The sequence below is a fragment of the Trachymyrmex cornetzi genome, unplaced genomic scaffold (genome assembly GCF_001594075.2).
Source record: "Trachymyrmex cornetzi isolate Tcor2-1 unplaced genomic scaffold, Tcor1.1 scaffold833, whole genome shotgun sequence".
Lineage (NCBI taxonomy): Eukaryota > Metazoa > Arthropoda > Insecta > Hymenoptera > Formicidae > Trachymyrmex > Trachymyrmex cornetzi.
Window position 1 is genome coordinate 46417 of NW_017300173.1, and position 12352 is coordinate 58768.

Sequence of the window (12352 nt, forward strand, 5' to 3'; positions counted from 1 at the left end):
CCCTCCCTCCCTTCCTCCCTCCCTCCCGCTTCGCTTTTGATATACATGGGGGAAATACAGCTGAGCCAAATACAAAAAGCGCAAAGTAGAGCTATGAGAGTGATACTTCAATGTGATAAATACATTAAAATAAATGATATGCTGCAAGCGTTGCAGTTTATGTCAGTAAAACAGAGGCTTCAGTATAATGTATGTATATTTATATTTAAAATTTTAAGAAGTATGTTACCGGAGCAGTTGAGAGATCAGTTTGAAATAGTAGGTAATACGTGCGAAAGACAAACACGACAGGCAGGGGACATTGTAATAAAATTTCGAAATGCAAGAAGTGCGCAGAAAAGTATGTTTTATGAAGGAGTGAAAATGTATAACGCCATACCAGCGAATATAAAAGAATGTGAAAGACTTGAAACGTTTAAGAGAATGTTAGAAACACATATGTTCGAAATGTAAGTTAAACATGTATATCAATCCCTCCTTCTCTCCCTCCCTCCCTCCCTCCCTTTCCCTCTCTCTCCCTCCCTCTTTCTCCCTCTCTCCCTCTTCCTCTCCCTCTCTCCCCCCTTCCCTCTCTCTTCTCCCCCCCTCCCCCCTCCCCCCCCCCCCATTCCCCGCAATTTATCCCTCCAACAAGATAAATATCGTATACGAAATGCAATGTTATGCCAATAATGATGAAACAAAAGATAATTGCAACTAATAACTGCGTTATATTATATTTTTTTTTGTTTTGTTATAATAATTGGTCATTGAGATCTTTGACATCGTTAAATCTTTTGGTATCAGTTTCTATCTATATACCTATCTATACCTATCATGGATATATGTAAGAAATGAAATAATTACAAACTTATAAATTTCTAATTATACTTCCAGTATATTTCAGTATTTTATGACGTTAATAAGTACCTATTATACACTGATCAAATTTTTTTAATGCTAATTAATTTGCATTTCGCTGCAAAAATGAATAGAAATGTATTTTGTATGTATCCTTTAAAAAAACATAGGATAATTACTAGCTTATCGGATCATTCACATCGTGTACATGCTCTAAATCCGCATCGCGTACATTGGCGGAAGTGCGTGAACGAGCACTCTCTTATACATCGCTGATTGATAATACCGTGTAGTACACGGCGATGCGCACGTATATACATTAATTGCGTATGCCGGATGCTGAAGTCCATGCACGTTGCGTACTACTATCAAGTTACGTTATACCAAGGACAGTCGGGCGAATCATGGTCGATAGTAGAAGAGATCTGCTGAATCCGTTATATCCCGCAATCATTAGGCCGGAATCAGACTACGCATTGAAGAATGAGATTGAAAGATTGATGTTTGACCAATCAGAACAAAAAGAGCCAAAATTTCTTTGTCCTCGTTGGTGAAATTTCAATCTTTAATCTTTAATCTCAATCTTCAATGCATAGTCTGATTCCGGCCTTAGAAGCAATATTTTTGAAACTATAAACTCTCGTTAAACTAACGCAAATATTATTTTGTTTTAGAGCGCGCAGAACAGATTGTTAATTAAAAATGGCAAGGTTGTGAACGACGATGGGATAATCGACAGCGATGTCTACATCGAGGATGGCATCATCAGGTATGCAAATACGAAATGCATTTTAATTATACGATATGCGTAATATTGTATTCCGCGTTCATACATATAACGAATCGTGTACAGAAATCACCAGTAGACTTATTAGGGCAAATTACTAAGCTCAGATCCGCACGATTCTCAAAAATAGCAAGGTTTGTGTATTTTAACTGGTAATATGCCGGTAATATTACAATATATTTAGCTCATTTGTCTAACCGCTACTTTATACAAACTAAATATGATACATTCGCGGTAATTTGATCACTTAGAACTGAATGAGATGTGTAGCGATAGATAACATTTACGTTCACTGTGATTCATCAAACGAGCGTGACTGATCGTAACCGTTAGATAATCGATAGAAACTGTCCAAATCAACTGGCCAATGTCAACTAACATTAATTTGACTAATTGAGCCGTAATTTATCTAAAAGTCTCTCGATGATTGCGAAGGACGAAGGAAATTATTTGACAAAAATTTTCATTTTTGTTCGCAGACAAATGGGACGTAATCTTATTATTCCGGGTGGCACGAGAACCATCGATGCTCGTGGAAGATATGTAATGCCTGGTGGCATAGATCCACATACACATTTCGAGTTCGAGTTTATGGGTACCAAGTCAGTAGATGACTTTTATCAGGGCACAAAAGCCGCAGTCGCTGGCGGTACCACGATGATCATTGATTTCGTGGTGCCGCGAAAAGACGAGAGCCTCGTGGATGCTTACGAGAGATACAGGCAATCGGCGGACCAAAAAGTATGCTGCGATTATGCGTTGCACGTCGCCGTGACATCTTGGAGTCCGAAGGTAAATTGATGAAAACGTTTTATAAGTTTATATGTTTTACATATTATGTCTTACAACAGATATATTGCAATCCAATCAAGTTTGTTAGAACATGTCACAAGTATCTACTTCTAATTTGATCAGTTTTCCTATAGCTATCGACTACTACTACTGCTTTTATGATATGATATGTTAATCAAGCGTTTACGCTATAAGTGCAACATAATGTTTAAGCACTAAGTATAAGCGTATTCAGGCCTATGACGGTCAAAGTTAGATCTTTTTTGCCTAAATAATTCCCAGTGAATTATCTATATTCTATATATGTACATGCATATATATATATATTATATTTTTGTAGCTATTCAAACTTAAACATAATGTTAAAGCCAGGTCATTGCGCCATGTGCATCTATTCTGTCTTTCTAGTTATCCGGAACGAGATAATTTCAATGTTTAGCACGAAATCCTCCTAAGAAAAAAAATTTATTTAAGTTTGACATCTTTCTTCCCTTCTGTTAATCATATTTAAAATTATTTCTAAGTACGATATTTCAAAAAATCAACACTTTATAACATTTATCTATTATAGACTTACACGTTAATTACACTGCGCGACGTTTTAAGACTTTTTTTCTGCTGTTTGAAGATACCATTTCCAATGTATTTTTGCCCGTTGAACACGAATCCGGCAATAAAATTGCTCTATCACGTCACGTTTTTGAGAAAAGTGAAGTTAAAAGTGTCAAAATTGACGTTTTTTGACATATTTGTGATTTTTTTGCTATCGAAGTAAATTTTTTTTTCTACTTTTGTTTGCGCCATCTTAAAATGCCAACTTTTATCTTTAAAATATATATTTTTTAACGCCGTACATTTTGTTTTCACCAAGATAATCTCGTAGTCACACAAAGAAAAACGTTTTTGAAAAAAAAATTTTATCAACTGTGTGATTTTAGTAGCAAGGCTTTTAAGGTCACTAAATCCGAATCTGAAGTCAAATTTTCGAAATTCAAAATGCAGGATTCAATATGGCGGAAAAATTTGTCATCGCAAAAAATGTTTATCATAAAAATTTGTCACTTGCGCTTTAATTTATTTTAAAAAATATTGTTTACATTGTTTACAATATTAATTTTTATTTTTAAATTTGAAATTCTATTACAAATGTTTAAAATTTCAAAATTAATATTGTAAACAATATTTTTTAAATTAAATTAAAGCGCAAATGACAAATTTTTGTGATAAAAATTTTTTGCGATGACAAATTTTTCCGCCATATTGAATTCTCCATTTTGAATTTCGAAAATTTGACTTCAGATTCGAATTTAGTGACCTTAAAAACCTTGCTACTAAAATCATCACACAGTTTTAAAACTTTTTCTTCCAAAACATTTTTGGCATAGAACGTTTTTCTTTGCGTGACTGCGCAGAAATTATCTCGGTGAAAAAAAAACGTACGGTGTTAAAAAAACTATATTTTACAGATAAAAGTTGGCACTTCAAGATGGCGTAAACGAAAATAGAAAAAAAATTTACTTCGCTAACAAAAAAATCACAAATATGTCAAAAAACGTCAATTTTGACCTTTACGTTCACTTTTCTCACAAACCTGACGTGATAGAGCAATTTCATTACCGGATTCGTGTTCAGCGCGCGAAAATACATCGGAAATGGTATCTTTTATTCAACCCGCAAAAATCACGTCCCCCAGTGTTATGTTAACTAGACATCAATTGTCGTAATGACAATTTATCTAATTCCGATGTAAATTACGATACACGAATTACATAAAATTAATACAAATCTTTTATACTTTCTGGTTATTGAGGTAGTCGTAATTCAATTAAAAAATTTTAAACAAATTTATCAGATGTTAACACTGTCTAATATTAGTAGTAATTTGACTATTACTACATCGATGATTAATTAAGATTTAACTATTCATTTTCTTGTTCAAATTATATTTTTATCCATAATATAGCGAGGTGGAAAGAGAATTCAGTTGAACTCAATTTTTCGTAGGTTCATGTCTTAGCATGGTTCAGGTCTTAAAAAATGCACAGCTTTAATTATCGACATTCAATAGAGATTGGATCAGAGCGATTCCAAATGTAGGAAAACTAACAAACTCGTTCTGTAAATTGGTTGTGCAGTTCTCGTAACCGGCTTATAACTACGATCTACGATTGCCGATCACGCGGTTGGAATACCGAGTGACGGCGGATGAGAAAACCGCACGTGCTCCCTGAGGGCACGATAGACGAGAGCGATTTGCCATCGAGCCTCCTTATTTGCTGCTGCCCATCATACAATCGAAAGGAAGCCACGTTCGCAATTCATTATTCATCGATACTCATTGCCTCATCTGTCTGCAGGTCAAAGAGGACATGGCGACTCTGGTGAAAGAGCACGGCGTCGGTAGCTTCAAAATGTTTATGGCGTACCAAGATATGTTTATGCTCAGAGATCCGGAGCTGATCGAGACTTTCAAGACGTGCAAGGAGATCGGCGCCATTGCTATGGTGCATGCAGAGAACGGCGACCTTATCGCGGAGGTATATACATATACGTATATAAAATGATAACGTACGCTAATGCACACACTACCTGAGATCAATTCGCTGCTTCATGATACTTCTGATTATTAATCCTCGCTAATATCCTCTTACGAGGTTTCACACGTTTCAATATAGATATATTTCTGAAAGCATAAAATATTAAAATAGTATATTTATATATAGTAACTTCTAAGCTTTTAATATCTTTTGTATACTATGGTCGACGAACAAAATAACATAAAAAGAAAGCTAAGCTAATAAAACTGCTCTGACTTGAAAATTATGTGAGTAATGGAGGTTCATAGTATATATCCACGTTGTTTAAAACAGGATTTTAATGTGAAATACAACATACGAGTTCTTTTCCATCATCATAAACTTGTTCCAGAATGCAAAGAAATTACTAGCCGCAGGAGTAACTGGCCCAGAAGGCCACGAGATGTCACGCCCCGAAGAGGTCGAAGCGGAGGCTGTGAATAGAGCATGCGTTATCGCGAATCAGGTAAATTAAACGCTTCGCTTGATATCATTGCTAAAACATTGATATCTTTTAGTCAGAGTTTCGTATATTCGTTCTTCGTTATCTGTTTTGATGTATATCTTACTTTGTCTCTCAAACACGCAAGATTTTTTTATATTTCACTACTTTTAAAGTTCTATATAGATGTACTTGGCACGGTACCCGTAGCAGTATTTAGTTCACGAACGATCATAAATTTAGTAGATTAGAAATCAGGACGCTACTTTTCATAGCATGTACCTGATATACGAAATTTTCGAGTCGTACTGAGATCAAGAAATATCTATATCACGCCATAAAATGTGATAATAGCGCTTAAAATTGCTTTATTGCTTATCTGTTTCATTTTATTTTTCTTCTCTCTAAATTCATACTTTATCATCTTCCTTTCTTCTTTCCTTATATCTTCTTAAATATTTCAACTTTTCTTTTTTAATTTTGTAGTTTTAAATTCCATCTTTATACATACTTAAAAAAGATATACATATTGCTTTAAAAAAATTAATTTGTTTACTCTCCCCCCTCTTTCTCTCTCTCAGCAACTGAAAATATATACCCAGATAACATGCATGTTGCATAAGATATCTAAAAGATGTCTTTTAGACATTTTTTAGATATAAGATCTTATGTCTAAAAAATGTGTAAAAGACGTCTTTTAGATATCTTATACAACATAAACGTTATCTGGATATGTTTTAAGAATTACTGTCGCATCTTATGCCGTAGTATCAAAATTCCGCATGCTTAGGTCAATTGTCCGCTGTACATAGTGCATGTGATGAGCCGTAGTGCCGCCGAACAAGTGGAAGCCGCGCATAAGCGTGGCGTTTGTGTCTTTGGTGAAACCTTGGCAGCTGCAATTGGCACGGATGGTACCAACTACTTACACAAGTGCTGGAGACATGCCGCCGGCCACGTTATAAGTCCACCACTCAGACCGGATACGGATACGCCACGAGTACTTGTGAACATGTTAGCTAAGTGAGTCAAAGCCAACGATAAATTTAGGACGACTTTGACATCGAAACAGGCTAGAACGTAAATTCATGAAATCATCTATGTGCGAAATTATAGATACTTGATACTTTGAGAATTAGCAAATCGAATATGTATATTACTGACCAAAGCTAAGTTGAGCCAATACAAATTGCTGGTTGTTAGCAGCAATATTTAAACATAGATCCGATTGCAGACATTCCAAAATAAATCGTACTAGCCAAGTATAGTATCTTGTCTGTAAAATGTCGGAAAACACTTTCTTTTGAGGTCGATGCAATAGTCGTATATCAACATATTTTCCTTTCTACTTAAAGGGAATAACGCACGACTGGTCTTTTTCTAAATAGGTAAACGTACACATCGAAAAAAAAGTTAGATTTATAGAGAATGTTGAAGATCTTGAACAGAAAAACTCGATGTGTTTCTTCGCGATGTTTCTTGCCGTTAGGTATCTTTTACTCTATTGATCTCGAATTGTGTTTCTCAAGTAATGTTGCATGTATGTATAATATACGACCCAAAGTATTGATTACCGAGTACCAAAGTACCGAGGCTTGTTTCGTGCCCTCCATACACTTTCTATTCCACTGATTAACGGAAATAGATTGCAATTGCAGCAATAGTAATTCAAATATCTATATAATCCAGCTAGACGCTTGCGTGACATACTCGCAAATTGCACAATTATGCCGTCCGTTCGCACATTGAAATTTATATTTGACAGTACCGTCGAAATTTACTCGCATGTGTGTGCATATTGAACGTAACTCGTTATAATATAATATATTATAGGACCGTATATACTATATGTGATACCACAAACTATAGAAATCAAAGCCTTAAGCGAGTATGCTCGCACGGTATGCAAGAGATCCGGGTTCGATTCTCGGCCGAGGTAATATTTTTCGCAATAAGAGTTAATTATTTTACAGATTTTAATATGTTATTCATCATTATTAAGATCGTTGCGAATAAGCATAAAAAATTTGTTAATTGCCAGTCAATTTAACTCGTGATATTACTGCGGTAGTTTAATATAGAGTTAGCGTTTCAAGACCGAAAAATCATTTCGGCGCGCGTTTCTGGGGACTACATACGTAGTATATAAATTCACATAAGAATCATACAAGCATTAAGATCCAGCTAGACCGTTTAAGGTTTTGATTTCTATAGTTTGTAGTAACTCGTTATCTTTGTTTCTCCTTTTTCTCTTATTTTTATTCATTTGCCTATTACATACAAATATTTCTCTCTTATGGTTATTTTTATTACTTTTAGCATTACGTATTGCGCATGTAAAAACATATAAAATGTCATATAGGAGTTGATATAAAAATACGTTTTATTTGAAGCTTTTTTAAATTGTTAGATGTAAATCGAGCACGGCTGAAAAAGATTTTGTTTGATAGCTTTTTGATTTGTGTAAAATTTGACATATAATACTTATAGTATCAATACTTATCATAAAATACGTACGTTTAGAATTAAAAACACAGATCTAATTTTATACGCTAATATATATTTCATATATTTTATATAATTACTTAATATAATTAAAAACTAATATTTGTATATAGAATACAAGATTATACAACTTAGCGCGAGACACTACTGTGTCTCCTAATAAAAGATAATAGCGATAATTTTAATATTGAAGCATTTTGAAATTTTTATTGAATTTTGGTATAAATTTTTTCAGTTATAAGTTGTTTTGATTAATAGATGGTAAACATAACGATAAAAAGAATATAACAGTTCAGTGAGAGAATAAAAATATCGCGTTTAGGTCAATAGTCCGTTGTACATAACGGCGATTTCAAGCAAGTCGGCTGCCGATGTTGTGTCGGCGAAGCGATCGGACGGTATCATCGTTTTCGGGGAAACCTTGGCAAGCACCATCGGTATCGATGGTAGCGAGCAATATGGCAAAGACGTGGAGAGCGCAAGGCGTTTTATTACTAACCCACCGTTGCGGCCTGACCCAACGACACCTGCCTATCTAACTGAACACCTGGCCCAGTAAGTAGATTGTATAAAGAATCCCTGATGTCTTTATAATGGCTGGGTTGTACCTTTTCGCATCATTCGCATAATTGAATTTTTTTATATTAAAAAAATATATCTATAAATATATATATATTTTAACTTTCTTTTTGGTTAAGAGATATTTGTTTCCAATTAAACGAAAAAATGAAAAATGAGAAGACTATGATTTTGGCACATCATGAATATTATTATGTATAATTTTTTCTTTATTTATACTCTTATGTAGTTTATTAATCTTTCTTTTTTAATTCTCTTTCTTTCCGATTTAAGAATTGTGTTGAATTATTACTCCGTATTATTCCGCTGAAACGTTCATGTGACAATAAATTATAATAACAAAATTACAAGAATGACATAAGCGTAACTCTTGGTCTGGATATTAATAGCTACGACGTAGGAAGTTGCCTGCATGGTGAAGCGCATTAATGTCGATTAAATGAATAGAGGAAAAACTGCTAGTTTAACGGTTACTATTAAATGAGTATCATCCCTCAACTTTTAATCATTTGACGTTTAGTACTATTTAATTTCGTATTATTAATTTGGATTACTTTAGCCTTTACTCGATGTCAAGGTACTTAATTGATGGTTTAATTTTCCTTCCGAGAGTACGATCTTTAGACGCATGCACTAATACAATTTTTTCAGAGATAATCTTCAAGTTACCGGGAGCGACAATTGCACGTTCAATACCGAGCAAAAGGCTCTAGGCAAAGACGATTTTACAAAAATTCCCAATGGCGTGAATGGTGTAGAGGACAGGATGGCAGTGCTCTGGGAGAAGGGTGTGCACGCTGGTATAATGGACCCTATGCGATTCGTTGCAGTTACCAGCACAAATGCTGCCAAAATTTTCAATTTATATCCTCGAAAGGGTGTTATAGCCGTCGGCTCAGACGCCGACATTGTCGTCTGGGATCCCAACAGGAAACGTACCATTTCCGCCCAGACCCACGTCCAGGCTGTTGACTTCAACATCTTCGAGGCAAGTTTGATTGAATCATCCGCTTTCGATAGTTATAATATTGTCCAAAATAAGAATGCATTGTATGTAGACTGTTTTCATCGCAAAATATGTGAAAGATTGCGATATATCATATTCTCAATAATTTTTTCAGAAAGACATTATTGAATTATTGCTAATTACAATAAAAAATGTATCATGTGATAGTAATTTAATTATTTAATTAATATTATTAATACACAGGGTATGGAAGTAACTGGAGTACCTGAATACGTGATTGTCAACGGACGCGTATGCGTGGACGAGTGTGAGCTCAAAGCTGTTCATGGTTTCGGAAAGTACATAAACGCGGATCCATTCGGGACCTATGTGTACGACATGATAAATGACAAAGAAAAGGTATAACATATCGATTCTTTTTTTTTCTTTTCTCTTTCTACTATTACTTTTTACCTTAGATTGCATTCCGATATTCACTACCAGTGCTGAAATATGTATAGAGCATATAACGTATCTCATAGATTTTCGGTATTGGCAGTGAATACTGGAACGCAACCTTTATATGTTATTTTTAAATAATGCATATAATGTTAAAGTAGATATATATTTTTACTAAATTTTAATTAATTTAAAACTCGAGAACAAGTTAGAATAAAATTAAATGTTAATCAAAATTTTATTACTGAAATTAGAAATTATACTGTAACTGCACAGAAACCACGTGGAGTCGCACGAACCGAAGCAGAGGCAAAGAGATATGCCGAAGAAGACGCCGCGATTGCAAAGGCTAAGGAACAAGCGAAAGCAGCAGCTGCGGCAGCGGCACGAGTCAATCAGAATGGTTCAATTCACGACAGTCCAAAGATAAAATTACAAACAGCCATTTGTGTACCTACTTTACCGGAATCCGCCGTGGTGACACCATCCACGAAGGGTCCAAGACTCGAAGGGCAAAGAAACCTACAAGATTCTACTTTCTCTATCAGCGGTGAGTCTTGTTATAAATTATTTTTTTAATCTTTATGACATATATTTTCTGGTGGTATCATACTAATAAAGAATAATCTTAAATTGTCTGACTTTGAACTATCGTAAATCAAGTGGGATTTTTTTATTTCATTTGTTTCATTCTTCATATTGTAGGAATATAAGCGCGTTTTTTTTACAGAGGATGTCGAAGAAGCACGAAGGGCATGCATTCGCGTAAATAATCCACCGGGCGGGCGCAGTGCGGGAGGTTTTTGGTAATTTTTACAAAAAGAAAGAGTATCAAGCTTTACGTATAAGGATCACTTAATGCGAAAACATGAATGGGATTTCACTTCTATTCTTTCCTTTGTCTCATACTCCTTTTATCCGTCATAATACCAACATACACATTTTCGTTTCAAAGTATCAATCCGCTCTTAGGTTTGCTACTCATTAATGTCACACAAAATCATTTTTACATTATATTCCTATCGATCAAGGTCTGTTCCATCGAAGGAGGATACGGAAACCACTGGCCAATAGATTGTACGTTCATATATTCATATTAATCGTTCTACTTTCGCTTCATTATCGCTTCATCGCTGCATTATATTATTGGCTTGCTTGAATCATTGTTCATGGTCCATTTTCCGATTTCTACATTTAAAAATTATTTTCTTTAATTTTTGACAACATTATGTTAATAGATTTTCTTTAATATCGCTTCCGTTGTTTTTACTTCAAGATTTATTTATTGTTACATATGTAAAAATATACGTATATCATATGATTTATATCATAGATCAATGAGATATATTGGACGAAATGTCTTTGAAAACAAAGACTTTGATAATTTAGAAAAAAATTAATTATTTTATGGATATGTGTGTACACTTATAACGTATTTTGTAAAATTTATTTCCATACGATTTTCATATGGCAATCATAATGAACAATCTCTGAAGATTCTAAGATCAAATTAAAAAAAAACCCTTTGTTATCTATTATTAACTTTGGTATAAGATAAAATAATTTGTTTCTTTTCTTATATTATATTACGATTTTTTTTAATTTCAAAGAAAAAATTATGATAGTCAGGATGATTCTTACCCTATGAATCAAGTGTGATATTAAGCTGCAAATATCACATTATTAATAAGACAGTTGCTCGTTTATTGTCCATGATAAAGAGAATTTGCGTTAAGAAACATAGAAAGACGTAGTATTTTAAATTATAACACTTACATTGAGTCATCAATAAAAAATTTTGTTTAATTGACGTGAAGTATTACACAAATATATTTATATGGACTAGTTGCACCTTGTGGTATAATTATACGAGGATTAGTCCAAAAGTAAGTTTCTTTATTTTATGAAAAACCGAAAGACAAAATTTATAAAATCTAAAAAAATTTATTTTAACTCCTTTCACTTTGGTTATTTTTCAATAAATTCACTATTTTTTTTCTATACATTTGTTGTATCATGAAAAAGATTTTTCCACGCCTTGTTTGTACTGATCAACAGCCTTAACTTCCTCGTTATTATTGAATCGTTGATGACCACCTAGAGTTTCAATTTGGGGAAGAGATGGAAGTCACTTGTAGAGCAAAATCCCTCCCAGAGAGTACGGAGGGTGTTTCTAAGAATCCACTTAAGACTGTGTTCGGAAACTTTACTCGAATGTCCCTGTATATCATCTTATATATATTTAACATTGGACGAACAAGGATATATGGAGGCACTCGGGTAACGTTTCCAAACGCATCCCAGGATCGTTTCTTACGAAAAAAAAAAATAGGGAAACTCATTTTTGGATTGATCATAGACGACTCGCAAAAAGTGAACACGCTGTGGTATAAGGTGTGAAAGAACTTTTTTCATGATACAACAAA

General features: G+C 34.1%; 1 protein-coding gene across 3 annotated transcripts in view; it reads left to right on the forward strand.

Annotated features, from left to right (window-relative positions):
• The window catches only part of CRMP (Collapsin Response Mediator Protein), a 25398-nt gene extending 14235 nt beyond the window's left edge, over positions 1 to 11163 (forward strand). For 2 of the 3 annotated variants that reach the window (XM_018519732.1, XM_018519731.1), the window contains 9 exons: positions 1515 to 1609; positions 2107 to 2419; positions 4777 to 4956; positions 5348 to 5461; positions 6228 to 6460; positions 9173 to 9509; positions 9732 to 9887; positions 10203 to 10476; positions 10657 to 11162. In XM_018519732.1, the coding sequence (XP_018375234.1) occupies positions 1515 to 1609; positions 2107 to 2419; positions 4777 to 4956; positions 5348 to 5461; positions 6228 to 6460; positions 9173 to 9509; positions 9732 to 9887; positions 10203 to 10476; positions 10657 to 10736 (1782 nt within the window). In that variant the 3' untranslated portion in view covers positions 10737 to 11162. Of the gene's footprint in view, positions 1 to 1514; positions 1610 to 2106; positions 2420 to 4776; positions 4957 to 5347; positions 5462 to 6227; positions 6461 to 8264; positions 8498 to 9172; positions 9510 to 9731; positions 9888 to 10202; positions 10477 to 10656 lie in introns of all 3 variants that reach the window. The other variant, XM_018519733.1, reaches the window with a different exon arrangement.
• The last annotated feature ends 1189 nt before the right edge of the window (positions 11164 to 12352 follow it).